The sequence below is a fragment of the Sciurus carolinensis genome, chromosome 6 (assembly GCF_902686445.1).
Source record: "Sciurus carolinensis chromosome 6, mSciCar1.2, whole genome shotgun sequence".
Taxonomy (NCBI): domain Eukaryota; kingdom Metazoa; phylum Chordata; class Mammalia; order Rodentia; family Sciuridae; genus Sciurus; species Sciurus carolinensis.
The window spans coordinates 104070713-104091358 of record NC_062218.1 but is presented as its reverse complement, the minus strand read 5'-3'; the positions used below and the strand labels follow the sequence as shown (position 1 = coordinate 104091358).

Below are 20646 nucleotides of genomic sequence, written 5' to 3'. Positions count from 1 at the left end.
TTTCAAAATCTATTCATTTCTAACTATGTCCATGCTCACAACACCCTGGTTCTATTTTAAATCACCTCTCCCCAGGATCATTATAATATCCTCTTCACTAGTTTTTGTTTTTACTATTTTCTCTACAGTCTGTTCTTAACCCTGTCACTAGTTTGAGATTCCCAGCAACCAGAGAGATTCTAGTTAAACGTAAGTTAGATCACGTCACTCCTCTATTAGAAACTCTGTAATAGGGTCCAAATGAAATCCCTCATTATGACCTAGGAAATTCTAGATGACCTTGTCTCCTACTACACTCCCTCTCCCTGTTCCAATCCACTTCTATTGGTCTTCAGGTTGGGCACACTCCCACCTTAGGGCCTTTGTACTTGCAGTTCCTTTGGCCTACAATCCACTTTTCTCAGAGATCCACATGGTTCACATCTTTATTTCCTTCATTCCTCCATCTTATTTCTTTTTTTTTTTAATTTTTTTTAAATTTATTTTTATTTTTATTTTTTTTAATTTTTTTTACGTTTACATAGGGTAATGATGTTTATTTTATTTTTCCCCTCCCCCCCACCCCTCTTTTCCCTCTACACAGTCCTTCTTTCCTTCATTCTTACTGCTCTCCTTAGCCTAACTCTAAACCTAACCCTAAACCTAATGCTAGCCCCTCCCACCCCCCATTATATGTCCTCATCCGCTTATCAGCGAGATCATTCGTCCTTTAGTTTTTTGAGATTGGCTTATCTCACTTAGCATGATATTCTCCAGTTTCGACCATTTGCCTACAAATGCCATAATTTTATCATTCTTCATTGCGGAGTAATATTCCATTGTATAAATATGCCACAGTTTCTTTATCCATTCATCAACTGAAGGGCATCTAGGTTGGTTCCACAATCTGGCTATGGTGAATTGAGCAGCAATGAACATTGATGTGGCTGTATCTCTGTAGTATGCTGATTTTAAGTCCTTTGGGTATAGGCCAAGGAGTGGGATAGCTGGGTCAAATGGTGTTTCCATTCCAAGCTTTCTGAGGAATCTCCACACTGCTTTCCAGAGTGGCTGCACTAGTTTGCAACCCCACCAGCAATGTATGAGTGTTCCTTTTTCACCACATCCTCGCCAACACCTATTGTTACTTATGTTCTTGATAATCGCCATTCTAATTGGGGTGAGATGAAATCTTAGGGTAGTTTTGATTTGCATTTCCCTTATTACTAGGGATGTTGAACATTTTTTCATATATCTGGTGATTACTTGTACATCTTCTTCTGTGAAGTGTCTGTTCATTTCCTTAGCCCATTTGTTGATTGGATTATTTGTATTCTTGGTGTAGAGTTTTTTGAGTTCTTTATAGATTCTGGAAATTAGCGCTCTATCTGAGGTATGGTTGGCAAAGATATTCTCCCACTCTGTAGGCTCTCTCTTCACATTTCTGATAGTTTCCTTTGCTGAGAGAAAGCTTTTTAGTTTGAATCTATCCCAGTTGTTTATTCTTGCTTTTATTTCTTGTGCTATGGGAGTCCTGTTAAGGAAGTCTGATCCTAAGCCAACAAGTTGAAGATTTGGACCTACTTTTTCTTCTATAAGATGCAGGGTCTCTGGTCTGATTCTGAGGTCCTTGATCCATTTTGAGTTGAGTTTTGTGTAGGGTGAGAGATAGGGGTTTAATTTCATTCTATTGCATATAGTTTTCCAGTTTTCCCAGCACCATTTGTTGAAGAGGCTATCTTTTCTCCATTGCATATTGTTGGAACCTTTGTCTAGTATGAGAAAATTGTATTTATTTGGGTTTGTGTCCATGTCCTCTATTCTGTACCATTGATCTACCTGTCTATTTTGGTACCAATACCATGCCATTTTTGTTACTATTGCTTTGTAGTAGAGTTGAAGATCTGGTATTGCAATACCCCCTGCTTCGCTCTTGCTACTGAGGATTGCTTTAGCTATTCTAGGTTTTTTATTCTTCCAGATGAATTTCATAATTGCTTGCTCTATTTCTGCAAGGTACATCATTGGGATTTTAATTGGAATTGCATTGAATCTGTATAGCACTTTAGGTAGTATAGCCATTTTGACGATATTAATTCTGCCTATCCAGGAACATGGGAGATCTTTCCATCTTCTAAGGTTTTCTTTAATTTCTTTCTTTAGTGTTCTGTAGTTCTCATTGTAGAGGTCTTTCACCTCTTTTTGTGAGATTGATTCCCAAGTATTTTATTTTTTTCGATGCTATTGTGAATGGGGTAGTTTTCCTAATTTCTCTTTCTGAAGATTCATCACTTATGTATAAAAATGCATTGGATTTATGAGCATTGATCTTGTAACCTGCTACTTTACTGAATTCACTTATGAGCTCTAAAAGTTTTCTGGAGGAATTTCCAGGTTCCTCTAAATATATAATCATGTCATCAGCGAACAGGGATAGTTTGAGTTCTTCTTTTCCTATTCGTATCCCTTTAATTTCTTTGGTTTGTCTGATTGCTCTGGCTAGAGTCTCAAGGACAATGTTGAATAGAAGCGGTGAAAGAGGGCATCCCTGCCTTGTTCCAGTTTTTAGGGGGAACGCTTTCAGTTTTTCACCATTTAGAATGATATTAGCCATGGGCTTAGCGTAGATTGCCTTTATAATGTTTAGGAATGTTCCCACTACCCCAATTTTTTCTAGTGTTTTGAGCATGAAGGGATGCTGTATTTTATCAAATGCTTTTTCTGCATCTATTGAAATAATCATGTGATTCTTAACTTTAAGTCTGTTGATATGGTGAATGACATTTATTGATTTCCGAATGTTGAACCAACATTGCATCCCTGGGATAAAACCCACTTGATCATGGTGCACTACCTTTTTAATATATATTTGTATGCGATTTGCTAAAATTTTGTTGAGAATTTTTGCATCGATGTTCATTAAGGATATTGGTCTGAAATTTTCTTTCCTCGATGTGTCTCTGTCTGGTTTAGGTATCAGGGTGATATTGGCTTCATAGAACGAGTTTGGTAGGGTTCCCTCCTCTTCTATTTCATGGAATAGTTTGAGGAGTATTGGAATGAGCTCTTCTTTAAAGGTTTTGTAGAACTCGGCTGAGAACCCATCTGGTCCTGGACTTTTCTTTGTTGGTAGGCTTTTGATGACCTCTTCTATTTCATTGCTTGAAATTGGTTTATTTAAGTTGTGTATGTCCTCCTCGTTCAGTTTAGGTAGTTCATATGTCTCTAGAAATTTGTTGATGTCTTCGAGGTTTTCTGTTTTGTTGGAGTATAGATTTTCGAAATAGCTTCTAATTATGTTTTGTATTTCACTCGTGTCTGTTGTGATGTTTCCTTGTTCATTCTGAATTTTAGTAATTTGAGTTTTCTCCCTCTTTCTCTTTGTTAGTGTGGCTAAGGGTTTATCAATTTTATTTATTTTTTCAAAGAACCAACTATTTATTTTGTTAATTTTTCCGATTGTTTCTTTTGTTTCGATTTCGTTGATTTCGGCTCTGATTTTAACTATTTCCTGTCTTCTACTACTTTTGGTATTGGTCTGCTCTTCTTTTTCTAGTGCTTTGAGCTGTAGTGTTAAGTCGTTTATTTGTTGATTTCTACTTCTTTTTTTGAATGCACCCCATGAAATAAATCTTCCTCTAAGTACTGCTTTCATAGTGTCCCAGAGATTTTGATATGATGTGTCTTTGTTCTCGTTTACTTCTAAGAATTTTTTTATTTCCCTCCTGATGTCTTCTGTTATCCATTCATCATATAATAGTGTATTATTTAGTCTCCAGGTATTGGAGAAGTTTCTGTTTTTTATTCTGTCATTTATTTCTAATTTCAATCCATTATGATCTGATAGAGTACAAGGTAGTATCTCTATCTTCTTGTATTTGCTAACAGTAGCTTTGTGGCATAAAATATGGTCTATTTTAGAGAAGGATCCATGTGCTGCTGAGAAGAAAGTGTATTCGTTCTTTGTTGGATGGTATATTCTATATATGTCCGTTAAGTCTAAATTGCTGATTGTGTTGTTGAGATCTATAGTTTCTTTATTCAATTTTTATTTGGACGATCTATCCAGTGGTGAGAGAGGTGTGTTAAAATCGCCTAGTATTATTGTGTTGTGGTCTATTTGATTTCTGGAATTGAGAAGGATTTGTTTGACGTACGTGGATGAGCCAATGTTCGGGGCATAGATATTTATGATTGTTATGTCTTGCTGGTTTATGCTTCCCTTAAGCAGCATGTAATGTCCTTCTTTATCCCTTCTGACTAGTTTTGGTTTGAAGTCCACATTATCTGAGATGAGGATGGATACTCCAGCTTTTTTGCTGTGTCCGTGTGCATGGTATGTTTTTCCCCATCCTTTCACCTTTAGTCTATGGGTGTCTCTTTCTATGAGATGAATCTCTTGCAGGCAGCATATTGTTGGTTTTTTCCTTTTAATCCAATCTGCCAGTCTGTGTCTTTTGATTGATGAATTCAGGCCATTAACATTCAGGGTTATTATTGTGATATGATTTGTATTCCCAGTCAATTGACTCATATTTGTTTTTGACATGATTTGGTTTCTCCTTTATTTGGCTATTCCTTTAGGCTAGCGCCTCCTGTTGCTGATTTGCATCGTTGTTTTTCATCTCTTCCTCATGGAATATTTTGCTAAGAATGTTCTGTAATGCTGGCTTTCTTTTTGTAAATTCCTTTAGCTTTTGTTTATCATGGAAGGATCTTATTTCATCGTCAAATTTGAAGGTAAGTTTTGCTGGGTATAAGATTCTTGGTTGGCATCCGTTTTCTTTCAGGGCTTGGTATATGTTGTTCCAGGCCCTTCTAGCTTTTAGGGTCTGGATTGAAAAATCTGCTGATATTCTTATTGGTTTCCCCCTGAATGTAATTTGGTTCTTTTCTCTCGTGGCCTTTAAAATTCTGTCTTTATTTTGTATGTTAGGTATTTTCATAATAATGTGCCTTGGTGTGGGTCTGTTGTAATTTTGTATGTTTGGAGTTCTATAAGCCTCTTGTACTTGGTTTTCCATTTCATTCTTCAGATTTGGGAAATTTTCTGTTATTATTTCATTGAATAGATTGTTCATTCCTTTGGTTTGTTTCTCTAAGCCTTCCTCAATCCCAATAATTCTTAAATTTGGCCTTTTCATGATATCCCATAATTCTTGTAGATTCTGTTCATGATTTCTTACCATCTTTTCTGTTTGGCCAACTTTGCTTTCAAGATTAAATAATTTGTCTTCAGTGTCTGAGGTTCTGTCTTCCAGGTGTTCTATCCTATTGGTTATGCTTTCTATGGAGTTTTTAACTTGGTTTATTGTTTCCTTCATTTCAAGGATTTCAGTTTGGTTTTTTTTCAGTATCTCTAACTCTTTATTGAAATGATCTCTTGCTTCCCGTATTTGGTCTTTTAACTGTTGATTGGTGCGATCATTTAATGCCTGCATTTGCTCTTTCATCTCCTCCTTCAATGCCTGCATTTGCTCTTTCATCTCCTCATTAGCTTCCCTGATCATTTTAATTACGTACATTCTGAACTCCCTTTCTGACATTTCTTCTGCTGTGCTGTCATTGGGTTTTATTGATGTAGTATCTAGGTTTGTTTGGGACATTTTCTTCCCTTGTTTTCTCATATTGGTCAGTTGTCAGTGGGACCCTGAGATATTGCAGTTTTCCACTATTGGCTTATAGTGTCCCAGTAGATTTCCAGTGTATCACCTCCCAGCCTTCAGTAGCCTAATGTCTTGGAGGAATCTGATAAAGCAGGTCATCCGAAGAAAACTGCCCCTAGCCCCCTACTGGTTCCACGATTTGGAACTGGCTCTGTGCGGAAATGCTCTCACTGTGGGCCTGCACCGTGCAGCTGGCTGTGTGGGAAGAGCCCACTGCCGGAGTGTGGAAGGCTACCTTGGGAAGACTCTAGCTGCCCTGCCCGGCTCCGCTAAGCCACCTCTATCTAGGCCTGCCACCCGGGCTGAGCTTTACCCAGTGGGCAGACTCACCCGTGGCTCTATTTCAGTCCGAGTCTCTCAATGCCTCCCCCTCTTAGCTCCTGGGTTCTGGAGCGACCGGGGGTGCAGTCTCCCTCTAGGCCGCCATCTTGGATCGCCCCGTGAAGAGAGCCCGCAGCCGGAGTGGGCAGAGCCGCCTGAAGAGGTCTCCTGCTGCCCTGCCCTGATCCCTGAGGCTGACTGCAGATCGAGGCTCTCTGCTGGTTCTTTGCTGGAGTACACTGCGCTGCAAGGGCTCCGGGACTCGGAGCCTGCTCTGGTCAGAAAGGCTCTCACTAGCAGGCCAGTTCCGTTCCGAGAACCTGGAGAAGCTGGTTGTGTGGGCGGGGCCCACCTCCGGAGTGCGCAGGGCTGCCTGTGGATGACTCTAGCTGCCCTGCCCAGCTCCGATAAGCCACCTCTATCTGGGCCTGCCACCCGGGCCGAGCTTTACCCAGTGGGCAGACTCACCCGTGGCTCCACTTCAGTCCGAGTCTCTCAATGCCTCCCCCTCTTAACTCCTGGGTTCTGGAGCGACCGGGGGTGCAGTCTCCCTCTAGGCCGCCATCTTGGATCGCCCCGTCGCCTCCATCTTATTTCTGAGTAAGGTTATTCCTGTTCAGCCTATCTAAAATTATAACCCACCCCTACACAAATTCTATCCCCTGCTTCCTGATTTTCCTTTCTTAGCCTTTAATACACAATATATATTCCTTATAGATCTTGTTCATTCTCTCTCTCTCACATTAGATTGTAAGCTCCTGTGGGCAGGAATTCTATGTATTTTGTTCACAGGTATTTCTCCAGTGCCTAGAAAGGTGCCTGACACATAATAAAATAAATATTCATTGAAGTAATGACTTAGAGCGTCAGTTGCAGACCCCATTAGTTTACCTCTTGGTAGTTTGAAATTTTATCAAATTCCAAGAACCTTTCATTGAAAGAAATAACTAAGATCTTCTACTCCAACTTTCTGCCATGCGAAGAAATCTTTTTATATAACTCTGGATCTGTGAGGACCTAGACCTTGCCTGCACTCTTTCTGGAAAGAGTGTTCTCTCTCTCTTGCCAGCTAGCCTGGTGAAAAGTCTATGGGTTAGAAAATGCAAACTTACTTTGACCCAAATCCCTCTCTCCAACTAACCTCCTACTCTACTGTACTGTCCCCTCATGCAACAAATCTTTCTGTTTTATGGTGTATTAAGACTCCTCTGTCCCTTGTCTTCTACAGGTTAAATGACCTGAGTGTCTTCATCAGTTTCTCCCATGATGCAGTTTGATGTTTCCTCACCATCTTTGATGCCCTCCTCCAGACACAGCCTAAGTGAAGGTCTCCCAAAGTGGACTTATGACTCCAGATAGAACCCTCCACAGATTATAGTGGGACTGTCACTTTCCTTGGAGTTGTGACCTTCTAGTGTGTCGTAAAGGCAGTGTTCAATGGCCTCGCTGCCTCATGGCTTTTCTGGGCTGATGTGGGGTGGAGGAAGGAGGTATCACAGGTAGCTCTGGGGTCTGTGTGCATTTGTGGTCATGTGAGGTGGTAGGACAAACTGGATCAATGAAATTGATAGATATGCTGCGAAGTGGAAAAAAAAAAAGGTTGGGAAAACCTGGTAGGAAGAGCACTGTGGGGTGACTAGCATTGTATCTAGGTTGTGGTTGGGCGAGTGGTGATCTGAATTCATGGAACTCTGCCTGATGGTCTAGCATCCTGAGAACATCTCCAGTATGCTCTGGGGAAGTCATCTGACCATAATTCCCAATTATTCCACTAGGTGGAGCATTGGGGTGTGAGGTGGGACTTCTGGGAATTTTGCAGAAGAAAACCTGAAATCTTGCTCTTCAGCAAGCTTCTTAACTCTGCCTATCAGTTTCCTCACCTGTAAGATAGCAGACACAAGATTCTTGGGTCTAGCCAGTGAGTTAAAAGAGACAGAGTGCTTGTAAACTGCCCAGAGCTGTAAAACAGTTAACTGTTTCTGCTGTGTTTCTTTGAGGAGTTAGGAGGGTACGAGGGCAAATGCCATACTCTGAAAGATAATTGAGTCTCCATCAATGCAATCCTCAAAAGGCCTCAGGTCTAGGATGAAGCAACCTCCTGATGCCTGAGATTGGAGGGGACGCACCTGAAAATGGGGATGACATAGTTGTTTGGGAAGATGCCGACTCGCCCAGTGACCAAGGAGATGCCCCTCAGCCAGCCATCCTGGTGCTTCCCCAGGACCCTGACGCCTTCTCCCTTCTGCAGGTCCAGCTCATCGGGTCCGTGGGCTGAGTAGGAGTGCAGGGCTACAAACCTGGGAGACACAGGGGACTGGTGAGGGAAGAAGGTGACCTGCCTGGTGGAGAGTATAAGCCTGCCAATGGCAGAGGTAGTTGGAACCCCAGTGGTTAGCAATAACAAACCTTTAAAAATGGAAATAACCCCCCCAAACCAAAAACAAACAAACAAACAAACAAACAAAAGCAAACAAACTAGAAACCTCATCGTGTAGGTAGATAAAAATGGTAAGCCTGGTTGAAATGGCAGTGGAAGGAGGTACTTTGCAGCCTCCTCCATCTTCCTTTTCTTCCTCCATAGAGCACCACACAGTCACAGATCACTACTTTAGGCCAACATTGGTACTACAACTATTGGTAAACTGGCCTCAAATGGAGAAAGGGTTTGTTGACCAGGAATTTGTAGCAGAGATGAGTCTCAAACCTACAAGTAATGGTCTACTCAGGATGCTTTTCCAGAACAGCTTGGGGCGCCCTCAAGGGAATGATCACAGTACGCAAGGTTCAGGGAAATAACAGGTCAACACAGAACTCTCTGATCCACTCCTGTGACTAGGAGCAGAGACATGTTTGACTCCAGATATGGCCCAAGGAGTTACCTGAATGTAGGCAGAGAAGTGAACATTGGGAAGTAGGAGGCGGAGGCTAATTTTATGTCTCTTTTTTGACATGCAGTGGAATATGGATGGCTTGGTGGGGTGGAGAAGAGTGTGTTTGCAATGGGCAAAAATGTCCTCCGGTTAGAACAGAGACATTGCATCCTAAAGCCCACACAGGACTCAGGCAGGTAACATTAGGTGTGAGTTGGTGGAGTGAGGACAACAAGGAATAGTGCCATTGAGGCTGAAGACATGAGAATAACTGCTCCACTAAAGCCATTCAAGAAATAACCCACTTTGCTTTGCTGCATGATGGGGCCCCTGGCATCTGACCCTCAGGCCAGATGTTAGCAAATCCTAGATTATAAGAAATGAGATGCTTTATCAAAGAGGCCGGGGTGTTCTCATCTACAAGTTTTTTTCCTTCCCCAAATGCTATTTTTATTTTTTGCTGATTACTAAATCAACATCTATTTATGACCAGTGTTTTGAATCTGAAGAAAAACAATAGAGATTGCTCAATAGCCAATCTCCCAGAGACATGATGGTATATAATCTTGCAGTCTCTTTCTGCGTTTGCAAAATCATGAGGTAAGATGTTGTGGCTTGCTAATTTGTGTTTTCCATCTTTATTTCCTTTGAAGGTGGTAAAGGAAGGGGAGTCACCTCTCTGGTCTGGGCATGGGGAGGCTTGATGGTAAGAGCTAGCAGAGATGACCCCTCTGTACCAGGACCTGGGATGGAGGGCTGAACTTTTTACTCACATGTTAGTAGAGAGTTGTTGCTGAGAGCCGGGCAGACTGACTGTGGCCACGGAATGTCCTGAGGAGGCAGGTGCAGGATGGTAAGTGCTGACCTAGACAGACAGAAGGACAGGGAAGCAGAACCAGTGAACGTCACACATCAGGCCTGCAGCAAACAAGGCTGGACGCAGCTGTAAACCAAGATCCATGTCCAGCACCACCCACCATGTGTCTTCTCTGTGGTTTGTGGCTTTGGGTAGAATGGGGTGGAACAGACTAGTTGATAGCCTGCCAGGGTGGCATGCCAGGGCCACATTCCACAAGACTGCTCAGATACAGCAGAGGCTGGAGAGCTGTCCAACTTACAGCCAAGAGGGCACTGCCGCTACTCCTCCTGCTCCCCACCCCACCCCACCCGCCTCCCTCAGAGCTCTCCTCCCTCTATGAAAACTGCTCTCAGAAAGTGATACTATGGCTTAGATGGAGTCAGAACTTAGCACTTGCCAGGCAGTTTTAAGTGCTTTACAAGTGTCCTTATTAAGGAAGCTTATTAATCCTCATTTTTTTTTGGATGAGAAACTGAGGCACAGAGGAAAAGAAAGATCACCCAACGGGTAGAAAACAAGGAAAATTTAAAACCAAGTAGTCTAGGTTCTGAGCCCAAATACTCATTGACTACTTATGGAATTACACACACACACACACCCCTTTCACTTCTCCAGGGTAAAAGGGCGCAGCAACAACAAAAGCCTCTGAAAACTGCCTGCTATCCTAGGACTTGCCTATTAGCTAACACGCCACCTTGCTTACCTCTCTCCTGCCACATCTCACAGACTGGTTTGTTTTCTGGCTTGTTTACTGACTGATTCTCCCACTAGACTTTTAAGTTCCTTGAGGATAGAGACTATCAGTCTCATTCATCCTTCTTTTTCTTGTGTGTTCAATATGTACTTGTAGCTTAAAGAATGAATAAATAAAAAAGTCTTTGTACCTTGTACACCAAGCACTGACAAAGCCTTAACCACCTCCATGTCATCCAAGGTAAACACAGTGTATCTCTTTTCAGTTGTCGGCCCATAAATGATGGTTACTAAATGTGTGTGTCTTTCTAGGATTGTTTTTGGGTACAACTATTGTTTGCATAGTTGTGTTTGTGCAGGTGTGAATATGTTACCAAGTGCATGTGTTTCTGGTTCTGGGTGCAAATGTGTTGTTTGCTTAGAACCCACAGCCATTGTAGTACATGTCTATTTTATATATGAATATGTTCACCCATGTGGGTTGACATACATGCATCTTGCATGGGATTGCATATACATGCAGTTGTATGAATAAGGAAAAATATCTACAATATTCTGTAGTATGTATTTTATGCATGTAAAATCTAGAGCAGTGTGTAGGTAAGCATATAAGGCTTGTGTAAATGTATACATGACATTTTGGGAATCTAGCTATAGGATTAGGAAATCATTCTTGTCAAATAATAGCAAGTGTTGACAAGGAGGTAGAAAACTTGAAACTCTCATGCAAATTGCTGGTGGGAATGCAAAATGGTGCAATTCCTTTGGAAAATTGTCTGGCAGTTCCTCAGATGATTACCATAGAACCTAGCAAGCCCAATCCTAGTATTTACCCAAAAGAAATACTTAGTAGATGCCCAAGAGAAATAAAAATACATGACCACATTAAAAATGAGTACACAATGTTTATAGACATATTATTTATAATAATCAAAAAGTGGAATCAACCCAAATGTCCATCAACTGATGAATGGATAAATAAAGTATGGTATAGCCATAAAATGGAATACTATTTAACCATAAAAAGAGTTAAATATTGACATGTATGAGAACATGGATGAACCTTGAAATCATTACACTAAATGAAAGGCAGACACAAAAGACCATGTATGATTCCATTTATATGAAATGTTCAGAATAGACAAGCCTATAGAGATAGAAAGTTGATACATGATTTCTAGGAGTTAAGGAGATAAGGGAACATGGGAGTGATAGCTAAAGAGTTTGGTGATAGCTAGAGTATAGAGTTCCTTTCCGAACTGATAAAATGTTCTAAAATTGTAGAAATAATGATTGCACATGTCTGTAAAGATATTAAAAACCACTGAATTTTAAACTTTAAATAGGAAAATTGAATGGTAAGTAAATTACATCTCAATAAAGTTCTTAAAGAAACCATTCCACAATTTTCCATCTGAGTTACTTTAACACTGCATAAGGTGTTCTGAGCTTTGCAATTAAATATTGTCAAACTAGTTGCTTCAAATAGATATGTAAAGAAGCTGGCTTTGGTCTAGGTTGCTCCTTCCACAAAACAGGGCAAGGAGGTCCTGCTGGGCATAACAACGGAGAATCTTGTTACGCAAACAACTACTTTCTCTCTCTTTTTTTTTTAACTGTTTTTTTCCTATTATACAGCTCATTTAATTTATATTACATTTCTATATTCGAAATAATTTTGTATGATTTTAAGTTCTAATTTAAACATTTTATACCATTCCCTTAAAGTTTTGGCACATAGTTGCATTTTTAAAAATTATTTATTTTTATTGGTTCAATTTAATAACTACTCCTATGTTTGTGGAGGCTATTGGACCACTGGTGTAGGAGGATGAATCTCACTTAACACTCTTGACTTTCCAATGTTATGTTTGAATAAAAACATTTCTATCCCTAAGCACTATTAATCTTCTAGGGAGGAGGAGGGTACTGAAAGCAAAACCATCTCTCCATTAAACCAGGCTCTGTATTTTTACTGCTCTGAGCCTTCATTTGGGGAGGAGGTCTTCCCCCTATTTGGAAAACTGACTGTAGCCAGGTTGGAACTCTGTGGGCCTGTGGTGGAGTTATTTCTAGTATGGAATGGTAAAGGAGTTCAGATTCTCAGGTTGTGAGGTGTCCTAGAGGTAAAAAGAGAGAGCATACAAATGAGGAGGAAGAAGCCAAAGGAGGAGAGAGATGGAGATAGAGGAAGCTCCTAAGAATAGGCAGAATTCAATTAGGACAGACACATAATGGGATAAGAATAGATAGACCCAAAGGAACAAAGGGAGGAAGGAGGGAAGAAAGAGGGAGGGGGAAAAAAAAACAAAAACCAGATTAGGGAAATTCTCACAATACTTTCCTAGGAAGAAAAACAACCCAATAAAAACTGGGCAAAGAATGCAAAAGAATGGCCAATAAGCACATGAAAAGATGCTTAACATCAGGGAAATGCAAATTAAACCCACCTTGAGATACCACTGCATATCTTCAAGAACGGTTAGACTTAAAAAGACCAACTATACCAAATGTTGATCAGAATGTGGAGCAATTAGAATTCTTGTACACACTTGGTGGGAATGGAGAATGGTGTGACCAGGTTGGAAAACAGATGGGCCATTTCTTATAAAGTTAACATTGACCACACTATTCAGCAACTCACAAATATATACTCTCCCTGCCAAATTGAAAACATAATGTCCATACAAGGACTTGTACATCAACGTTCACAGCAACTTTATTCATTTTAGCCTCAAACTGGAAACAACCTGAATGCCAATCAACTGATGAATAACCAACCGACCAACCAACAAAAAACCATATTGTGGTATAAGCACAGAGAAACACACTCCTCAGCAATCAATATATGCAACATGGATGAAGTTCAACATCATCCTAAGTAAAAGACACAGCACACGGAATTCCACAAACTATAAGATGCCATTTATATGAAATTCTAAGAGGGGAAAAAGCCAGTACTATGTTGACAGAAAACAGATAAAGGTTGCCAGGAGCCAGGGTAGGGAGAGAGGACTAGTTAAAAAAACGGCACCAGAAAACTCCTGAGAAGATGTAAATGTTCTCTATTTTTTTTTGGGGGGGGACAGTCCCAGAGATTGAACCCAGGGACACTTAATCACTGAACCATATCCCCAGTCCTTTTTTATTTTTTATTTTGAGATAGGATTTTGCTAAGTTGCTAATGGACTTGCTAAGTTGTTGAGGCTGGCTTTGAACTTTTGATCCTCCTGCCTCAGGCCTCTTGAGCTGCTGGGATTACAGGCCTGTGCCATTATGCCCAGCACAAATGTTCTATATCTTGATTGCAATCGTGGGTTGTAATGCAATGCCCAAAGTCATTGAATTGTTTATTTAAAATGGTTGAATTTATCGTACATTGTCATATCTTAATAGAGCTGTTAAAGAAGCTGATAAATTCTGTGCATTATCCTGTTGTCAGGAAACAACCGAGAGGTCTCAGCTCGACTCGGCTCAAGTTCTGGAATCAGTCAGGGAAGGGGCTTAACAGTGGGCAGCTAGGAAGGGACCCTTGTGGCAGAAGGCACCTGTATAGGAGAGAAACTAGGAGTGGGAACGAAAGGCTCAGAACTTAATAAGGAAAAGAAATGAGTTCATGAGTGACTGAGGAGGTGGAGAAAGAGCAAAATAAACAGGGAAGAGAGAAACTGGTGGAAAGGAGGACAGATGAAACAGGACAGAAAGGAAGGCCCCAATGGGTAGCTGAAGACTCTCTATAGACGGCTCGCTCCTGAGGAAGCAAGTCTGCTCCTGTCACTGGGATGGGAGACAGGAGGCCCAGCCTTCCTGAGTAAATAGGCCTGTTGGGTGGTTCCTTTCCCTGGAGTCAATTGTGACCCCAGGTGCCCATGCCACAGGGTTTGTAAGGCTGGATACGAGATCCTGCAGCAATTGATGCTTCCTGGCAAAAGGTTTATGCCCTGAGCAAGATCAGGAAGCGGGTTTGGGTATAAGGGTTGGGCAGGGCTGGTGGCATTTCTGTGAAAATCCCAACACATTTTTTTCCTCCCTTGTGAAGGAAATGACTCATTTAAAAGAAATTTTTTATCAATCGGAGAAGAACCTACAGCTGCTTGGCCTCTGGGCATTTGCAGGTCTTCTTCATGGTTGGGTGAGAAGGAAATGGGCCCAGGGCCTGGCATGGAGTTCTGGAAGTACTCCATTGCTATCCCTCACCATCAGCCACCTGGGTACAGTGAGGGCAGCTGCCTCTCGGGAGTCTGGAGAGGTGGTCTAGAGAGGGCCAGCCAAGTGGGTCTACCATTTATCTACTAGGTGGGCAGATCCTCCATTTCCTAAAATATCTGTAAAGTGGGGGCAAAATGATGGCATTTCTCTCATAGATTTGTTATGAGGATCTAATAAAATAATCCATGTATACTCTTTAGCAAAGGGCCTTGCACATTGTACACGCTCGATAAATATTACTTACTTTAACCTGCAAAGAAATTAGTTACTGCACAGGGTAGGGCTGGGGTGGATGGGGCACCTCCTTCCTTATATGGGACAGCCCTGCAAAGTCTTGGACAGACAGCAGGAACCGAGAACATGGGGGATGGGGACAAACGTCAGGAAAATCTCCTCAGCTTTCCAAACACACCTGCTGCTCCCCTCCTCTACTCATGCCACAGCACTCCGCTATTTCCTCCAGGGGTCTTCTTTCAGTAACTCCCCAAAGAGTGTGAACTACTCCAGAGTGGGTTATGGCTCTGCACTTGGGTTCCCAGGAGCTATTAAGGGCCTGTAATCCACAGACGGTTGACTCAGGGTGGGGAGAAGGGCAATTGTTTAGAGGTATAAAATTAGGTTTTATTTGGTAGTTTCTGTACCCGCCAACAGGAATAATCCACCTGACTTTATGAAGTTAAAAGTTCATTCCCTTAAGAGCCACATTTGGTAACTACCATGTGTGAACCTTATGGGTCCTGGGCATTGGACTAGGCGCTGGAGTTACTGCAGTGAACAAGACACGCAGGACCCCATTCCCAGGTGGAACTCTCAGTGTATATACCAGGAACAGTTAAGCCTGTAATTATGAAAGCTTGATGCATGTCCGGGTGGGGGAAGTTCAGGATGCCCTGGGAACTACCAGGAGAGGATTACCTTGACCTTTCACTGCCTCATGCTATGACTCCACTGCTTATTTATACACAGGTTTCATTATCATTATCCCTATTTTTATAGAAGGTAAAACCAAGATAAAAGGATTTCCTGATTTCCTGGAGGTAGCCAGCAAATGGGTGGTCCAGTTAACACCAGAAGCAAGAATGCTAGTCTCAGAGCCTTTCTGCAGAACTCCAAGGTTAACACTCATTTCCGGATTTCACTGTGGCTAAAGGGGTCATGTACATGAGCTGCTTATCTGACAGATTCAACATTGTGCTGTCTATGCTTGTGGATATGATGACCACTGTCCCCGTCAAGGGTCTCTTGTAATTCAGAATAGATCTGAGAGCAGGTGGAATACGAGGTCGTTTCAGTATGTTTTCCTTTTCCTTCCTAGTCGATCTGAGGTGCTCATGGCATTAGAGCTCCTGCTGCCAGGCTGTTCTCAGTCCTTCTCCATCTAGGCCTGTCTCAGAACCAGCACCGCCTGCAAACCCTCCCTTGTCTTGATGAGCAAAGAACAGCCACCCAGTGCTATTTATTTGTCCTGAGAATTTTAGCAGGCATAATATGGTAAAACGTTGTGAAACTACTAAATTTACAGTTCCCAAGTAGTCACTGAAGCTTAGAATATTCTCCAGGATCTGACTCCTGCTTTCCTTTCCAGCTTCAATGTCCTTTACCCCCCCAAACCTCGCTGCTTCACATTAGCCCTGGGGTCTTTTCATAAACTGTTTAAGAGGGTCATGCTGTTTCTGTCACCCTTGCTCTTTGCTCCCCAACCTCAGTTACATCCCATGTCTCATCTGTTACTTTCCTTATTATTAAACATTTAAATTATACATTCATTATGTATACAGATACATGTATATAATTTTACTGAAAGAATAATAATACTGACACCTGTATACATAAGAAACAGAATAAAGACAGAAATAGAATACTCTATTTAGAAGCTCTTGGCATATTCCTTAGTAATCAGATTTCTTTCCCTCCCCACTGGAGGTCGCAGCAGTGCTGAAATTTGTTAATCATTGTTGCCTTTCTATGTAGTTCACCACCGTGGCATACATCCTTTTTTATTTTTATTGTAAACAAATGGGATACATGCTGTTTCTCTGTTTGTACATGGAGTCAAGGCATACCATTTGTGTAATCATAAATTTACATAGGGTAATGTTGTTTGATTCATTCTGTTATTTTTTCCCTTCCCCCCATCCCTCCCACCCCTCTCACGCCTCTTTTCCCTCTATACAGTCCTTCCTTCCTCCATTCTTACCACCCTCCTTATCCCTAACCCTAAACCAAACCGTAACCCTAACGCTAACCCTTCCCACCCCCCATTATATGTCCTCATCTGCTTATCAGCGAGATCATTCGTCCTTTAGTTTTTTGAGATTGGCTTATCTCGCTTAGCATGATATTCTCCAATTTCATCCATTTGCCTGCAAATGCCATAATTTTATCATTCTTCATGGCGGAGTAATATTCCATTGTATATATATGCCACAGTTTCTTTATCCATTCATTAACTGAAGGGCATCTAGGTTGGTTCCACAATCTGGCTATGGTGAATTGAGCAGCAATGAACATTGATGTGGCTGTATCTCTGTAGTACGCTGATTTTAAGCCCTTTGGGTATAGGCCAAGGAGTGGGATAGCTGGGTTAAATGGTGGTTCCATTCCAAGCTTTCTGAGGAATCTCCATACTGCTTTCCAGAGTGGCTGCACTAATTTACAACCCCACCAGCAATGTATGAGTGTACCTTTTTCCCCACATCCTCTCCAACACCTATTGTTACTTATGTTCTTGATAATCGCCATTCTAATTGGGGTGAGGTGGAATCTTAGGGTAGTTTTGATTTGTTTTTCTCTTATTACTAGAAATATTAAACATTTTTTCATATATCTGTTGATTGCTTGTACATCTTCTTCAGTGAAGTGTCTGTTCATTTCCTTAGCCCATTTGTTGATTGGGTTATTTGTATTCTTGGTGTAGAGTTTTTTGAGTTCTTTATAGATTCTGGAAATTAGCGCTCTATCTGAAGTATGGTTGGCAAAGATATTCTCCCACTCTGTAGGTTCTCTCTTCACATTTCTGATAGTTTCCTTTGCTGAGAGAAAGCTTTTTAGTTTGAATCTATCCCAGTTGTTGATTCTTGCTTTTATTTCTTGTGCTATGGGAGTCCTGTTGAGGAAGTCTGATCCTAAGCCAACAAGTTGAAGATTTGGACCTACTTTTTCTTCTATAAGATGCAGGGTCTCTGGTCTGATTCCGAGGTCCTTGATCCATTTTGAGTTGAGTTTTGTGCAGGGTGAGAGATAGGGGTTAACTTCATTCTGTTGCATATGGTTTTCCAGTTTTCCCAGCACCATTTGTTGAAGAGGCTATCTTTTCTCCATTGCATATTGTTGGAACCTTTGTCTAGTATGAGAAAATTGTATTTATTTGGGTTTGTGTCTGTGTCCTCTATTCTGTACCATTGATCTACCTGTCTATTTTGGTACCAATACCATGCTGTTTTTGTTACTATTGCTTTGTAATAGAGTTGAAGATCTGGTATTGCGATACCCCCTGCTTCGCTCTTTCTACTGAGGATTGCTTTAGCTATTCTAGGTTTTTTATTCTTCCAGATGAATTTCATAATTGCTTGCTCTATTTCTGTAAGGTACATCATTGGGATTTTAATTGGAATTGCATTGAATCTCTATAGCACTTTAGGTAGTATGGCCATTTTGACAATATTAATTCTGCCTATCCAAGAACATGGGAGATCTTTCCATCTTCTAAGGTTTTCTTTAATTTCTTTCTTTAGTGTTCTGTAGTTCTCATTGTAGAGGTCTTTCACCTCTTTTGTGAGATTGATTCCCAAGTATTTTATTTTTTTCGATGCTATTGTGAATGGGGTAGTTTTCCTAATTTCTCTTTCTGAAGATTTATCACTTATGTATAAAAATGCATTGGATTTATGAGCATTGATCTTGTAACCTGCAACTTTACTGAATTCACTTATGAGTTCTAAAAGTTTTCTGGTGGAATTTCCAGGTTCCTCTAAATATATAATCATGTCATCAGTGAACAGGGATAGTTTGAGTTCTTCTTTTCCAATTCGTATCCCTTTAATTTCTTTGGTTTGTCTAATTGCTCTGGCTAGAGTCTCAAGGACGATGTTGAATAGAAGTGGTGGAAGAGGGCATCCCTGCCTTGTTCCAGTGTTTAGGGGGAACACTTTCAGTTTTTCACCATTTAGAATGATATTGGCCATGGGCTAAGTGTAGATGGCCTTTACAATGTTAAGGAATGTTCCCACTACCCCAGTTTTTTCTAATGTTTTGAGCATGAAGGGATGCTGTATTTTATCGAATGCTTTTTCTGCATCTATCAAAATAATCATGTGATTCTTAACTTGAAGTCTGTTGATATGGTGAATGACATTTATTGATTTCCGGATGATGAACCAAACTTGCATCCCTGGCATAAAACCCACTTGATCGTGGTGCACTATCTTTTTAATATATATTTGTATGCGATTTGCTAAAATTTAGTTGAGAATTTTTGTGTCAAGGTTCATTAAGGATATTGGTCTGAAATTTTCTTTCTCTGTCTGGTTTAGGTATCAGGGTGATATTGGCTTCATAGAATGAGTTTGGGAGGGTTCCCTCCTCTTCTCTTTCATGGAATACTTTGAGGAGTATTGGAATGAACACTTCTTTAAAGGTTTTGTAGAACTCGGCTGAGAATCCATCTGGTCCTGGACTTTTCTTTGTTGGTAGGCTTTTGATGACCTCTTCTATTTCATTGCTTGAAACGGATTTATTTAAGTTGTGTATATCCTCGTCGTTCAGTTTAGGTAATTCATATGTCTCTAGAAACTTGTTGATGTCTTTGAGGTTTTCTGTTTTGTTGGAGTATAGATTTTCGAAATAGCTTCTAATTATGTTTTGTATTTCAATCGTGTCTGTTGTGATATTTCCTTGTTCATTCCGAATTTTAGTAATTTGAGTTTTCTCTCTCTTTCTCTTTGTTAGTGTGGCTAAGGGCTTATCAATTTTGTTTATTTTTTCAAAGAACCAACTATTTATTTTGTTAATTTTTCTGATTGTTTCTTTTGTTTCAATTTCGTTGATTTCGGCTCTGATTTTAACTATTTCCTGTCTTCTACTACTTTTGGTGTTGGTCTGCTCTTCTTTTTCTAGGGCTTTGAGCTGTAGTGTTAAGTCATTTATTTGTTGATTTCTACTTCTTTTGTTGAATGCGCCCCATGAAATAAATCTTCCTCTAAGTACTGCTTTCATAGTGTTCCAGAGATTTTGATATGATGTGTCTTTGTTCTCGCTTACTTCTAAGAATTTTTTTATTTCCCTCCTGATGTCTTCTGTTATCCATTCATTATATAATAGTGTATTATTTAATCTCCAGGTATTGGAGAAGTTTCTGTTTTTTATTCTGTCATTTATTTCTAATTTCAATCCATTATGATCTGATAGAGTACAAGGTAGTATCTCTATCTTCTTGTATTTGCTAACAGTAGCTTTGTGGCATAAAATATGGTCTATTTTAGAGAAGGATCCATGTGCTGCTGAGAAGAAAGTGTATTCGTTCTTTGTTGGATGGTATATTCTATATATGTCCGTTAAGTCTAAATTGTTGATTGTGTTATTGAGATCTATGGTTTCTTTATTCAATTTGTGTTTGGAAGATCTATCCAGTGGTGAGAGAGGTGTGTTAAAATCGCCAAGTATTATTGTGTTGTGGTCTATTTGATTTCTGGAATTGAGAAGGATTTGTTTGACGTACATGGATGAGCCAATGTTCGGGGCATAGATATTTATGATTGTTATGTCTTGCTGATTTATGCTTCCCTTAAGCAGTATGTAATGTCCTTCTTTATCCCTTCTGACTAGTTTTGGCTTGAAGTCCACATTATCTGAAATGAGGATGGATACTCCAGTTTTTTTACTGTGTCCGTGTGCATGGTATGTTTTTTCCCATCCTTTCACCTTTAGTCTATGGGTATCTCTTTCTATGAGATGAATCTCTTGCAGGCAGCATATTGTTGGATTTTTCTTTTTAATCCAATCTCCCAGTCTATGTCTTTTGATTGATGAGTTCAGGCCATTAACATTCAGG

General features: G+C 40.5%; 1 protein-coding gene across 4 annotated transcripts in view; it reads right to left on the bottom strand.

Moving 5' to 3' along the window:
• The window catches only part of Sh3rf2 (SH3 domain containing ring finger 2), a 139696-nt gene that overhangs the window by 27169 nt on the left and 91881 nt on the right, over window positions 1-20646 (bottom strand). For 3 of the 4 annotated variants that reach the window (XM_047556387.1, XM_047556384.1, XM_047556386.1), the window contains 2 exons: window positions 9610-9701; window positions 8093-8263 (listed from right to left, as the gene is read on the bottom strand). In XM_047556387.1, coding sequence (XP_047412343.1) covers window positions 8093-8263; window positions 9610-9701 — 263 coding nt within the window. The remainder of the gene's footprint in view (window positions 1-8092; window positions 8264-9609; window positions 9702-20646) is intronic. The other variant, XM_047556388.1, reaches the window with a different exon arrangement.